Genomic DNA, 2,460 nt, shown 5'->3' with positions numbered 1-2,460 from the left:
AAACTTGGGCAATTCACTTGCTGGGGGATCCACGACAGAGCAGAAGACTACGGTCACTGCTCCTAAGGGTTTCCAGCTCGCTGGGTTCTTTGGTAGTGAGGGGAAGGAGATCGATTCCCTTGGAGCGATTTGGGCTTATATTGAGCTCGTTAAGCCTCCTCCAACGTCTGCTCCAGCCCTGACACCAGCAGCCCCGAGTGGAGGGTCAATGGAGAGCTCAGGATCAGGAAATATGACGATATTGATCCCGAAAAATACGCAGCCAGTACAACTGAGCGAGTCTTTTGGAGGTCCTCATGGCAAACAGTTCTCCGACCAACTCGCTGTGAGTTCAGGTATGACGATCACATCAGTCACGCTACGAGCTGGTGAGCGCTTGGATGGGATGACAGTGGAAGTATCGGCTCCCAAGAAGATGACATTCACGCATGGAGGACGTGGTGGCAAGGAGGACACTCTTGTACTAGAAGCTGGGGAGTATATTACATCGTTCGAGGCTCATTTGGGTAAAAAGCGAGGAGCTACGCGCGTCTTCTATCTCAGTTTGAAAACGAGCAACGGGAGGTCGATCTCGGGTGGAACTCAGACTGAAATCAAGGGGTCAGCAGAAGCTCCCGAAGGCTTCCAGCTCGCTGGGTTCTTTGGTCGATTTGGTGATGAAATCGACCTCATCGGCGCTGTATGGGCTAGCATTGCTGCAGTCAACGAGACAGTTGCTGGTCCTGTTTCAGCTGACGAAGACATCGCTCTCAGTGAACCTTACGGTGGTCCGCACGGCAACGCGTTCTCGGATATCCCTAAGCTTACTCTGGGCCAGTCGCTGGCTTCCATTACGCTTCGGGGCGAAGAGCGTCTTGATGCTGTAACCATTCAAGTACTGGAACCTCAAGGCTTGATATACAACCACGGCGGACCTGGTGGAAAAGACAGCACGCTCGTTTTTGAAGCGGGTGAGTACGTCAACTCGATGGAAGTTCATTGGTGCAAGAACGACGGACGGACGCAAGTGTGCTACGTCAACTTCGGCACAAGTGAGGGGAAGAATGTGTCTGTAGGAACTAAGACACAACAAAGCGCCACTGCAGTTGCCCCCAAGGGTTTCCAGCTTAGCGGTTTGTTCGGTCGTTCGGAAGACGAAGTGTATCAACTAGGTGCTATCTGGACGAGAATTGAAGCCAAGCCGTTGTTGTTGACAGATACCATGGACACGGCTTGGCACGGAGACATTATCCGCAACTGGGTGGGCCCTACTATCGGTGTTCCGAAGGATAACGCGTGCTATCGAAAAACCCAACCGATGGACAGCAAGAATGTCTGTCCTCTGGGCTACGGCAGGGACGACGACGACTGTATCGTGCAATGTCCGATGTCGTATCCCGTGGAGTGTTTTCTGGAATGTATTCCTCAAAATGACGACTGCGCCTTGGCAGTTCTCACAAAAATTGCGGCGGTGGCTAATGTCGCGTTCAATGCAGCGACTGCCGGTGTGTTGGGTAACCTCAAAACGGTGTACACGGGGGCCACGCGCATCTACATGTGCGCAGCGACCGTCATTTCGGTAATCAAGTCGCTCATTTATTACTTCCGGTTTGTGCAAAACACTGCGCCGCAAGGAGACACCGAGCAGTTGCTGGCCGTGGCGTATCAAAGCAACGTGGTGCTGATCGACTTGCCAGTTGCCATTTACGCGTGTCTGGGCAAGGCTCCTCCGCCGAGAATGGTGTGGTCGGGCTATGTGCTGCAGGTCGTTCAATTCATCGTCAAGCAGACTATTATCAACGGTGATATGATTATCTCGTCTGCAACCAATGTTATTAACCTGCTCAAGAATGCCACGTCCGTTAATAGCACGGCAAACAGCGTGACGGAGTTGGAGGACTTTATCGCGGCTAACACTTCCTGCGGTTATGAGTTGAAGAAACTCACCGACCGAGTGATCTTCAGAGTCAGCGACGTTAGAAACAAGACACCGAACGCCGCTGTGGATGATATTCGCGTGACGATCAGCAGGTCGACACTCGTGCAACACGATATCCCACGAGTGACAAATAACTGCATGAAGGAGATGATGGCCAACAAGACAAAACAAGCCGCCTTTGAGACTCGAGATTTACTACGGAAGACCATGGGGGTCATCATCGACCAGCTTGTCGAGAAATCCAAGACGGATATGGGTAAGGATGTGGCGGAAAACGAGTACATGAAGGAAGTGGCCAACATGGGGCTTGCTGTTCTGGGCGGCCTGGACCCGACTGGTATTTTTTGGATGGTGTCCCAGTTCGTTCAGCCCATTTGCGTACCCACGTCTTTCATCGGTGAAATTGACGATGGTAATCTGTACGACGCGTTGGGGATGTGGACAGTGGACGAAGCGTTTGTAGGCAGCTATGGATCGTGGACCAAGAAAGGAGACGGAGTGGTGAGTCTCATCTTCGAAAGCACCGACAAAGAGGACGTGAC

At 52.2% G+C, this 2,460-nt stretch overlaps 2 protein-coding genes across 2 annotated transcripts in view; both read left to right on the top strand.

Moving 5' to 3' along the window:
- Nucleotides 1-182, top strand: part of PPTG_10832 (hypothetical protein) — a gene marked incomplete at both ends in the record, with an annotated part of 2,631 nt that extends 2,449 nt beyond the window's left edge. The window contains one exon of the mRNA XM_008906293.1: nt 3-182. Within this exon, the coding sequence (XP_008904541.1) occupies nt 3-182 (180 nt within the window). The remainder of the gene's footprint in view (nt 1-2) is intronic.
- Nucleotides 183-208: 26 nt separating this feature from the next.
- The window catches only part of PPTG_10831 (hypothetical protein), a gene marked incomplete at its 5' end in the record, with an annotated part of 4,154 nt that continues 1,902 nt past the window's right edge, over nt 209-2,460 (top strand). The window contains one exon of the mRNA XM_008906292.1: nt 209-2,455. Within this exon, the coding sequence (XP_008904540.1) occupies nt 209-2,455 (2,247 nt within the window). The remainder of the gene's footprint in view (nt 2,456-2,460) is intronic.

This window comes from Phytophthora parasitica, assembly GCF_000247585.1.
Source record: "Phytophthora parasitica INRA-310 unplaced genomic scaffold supercont2.23, whole genome shotgun sequence".
Taxonomy (NCBI): domain Eukaryota; phylum Oomycota; class Peronosporomycetes; order Peronosporales; family Peronosporaceae; genus Phytophthora; species Phytophthora nicotianae.
The sequence above is the reverse complement of the archived record's forward strand: the minus strand, read 5'-3'. Positions and strand labels throughout refer to the sequence as shown.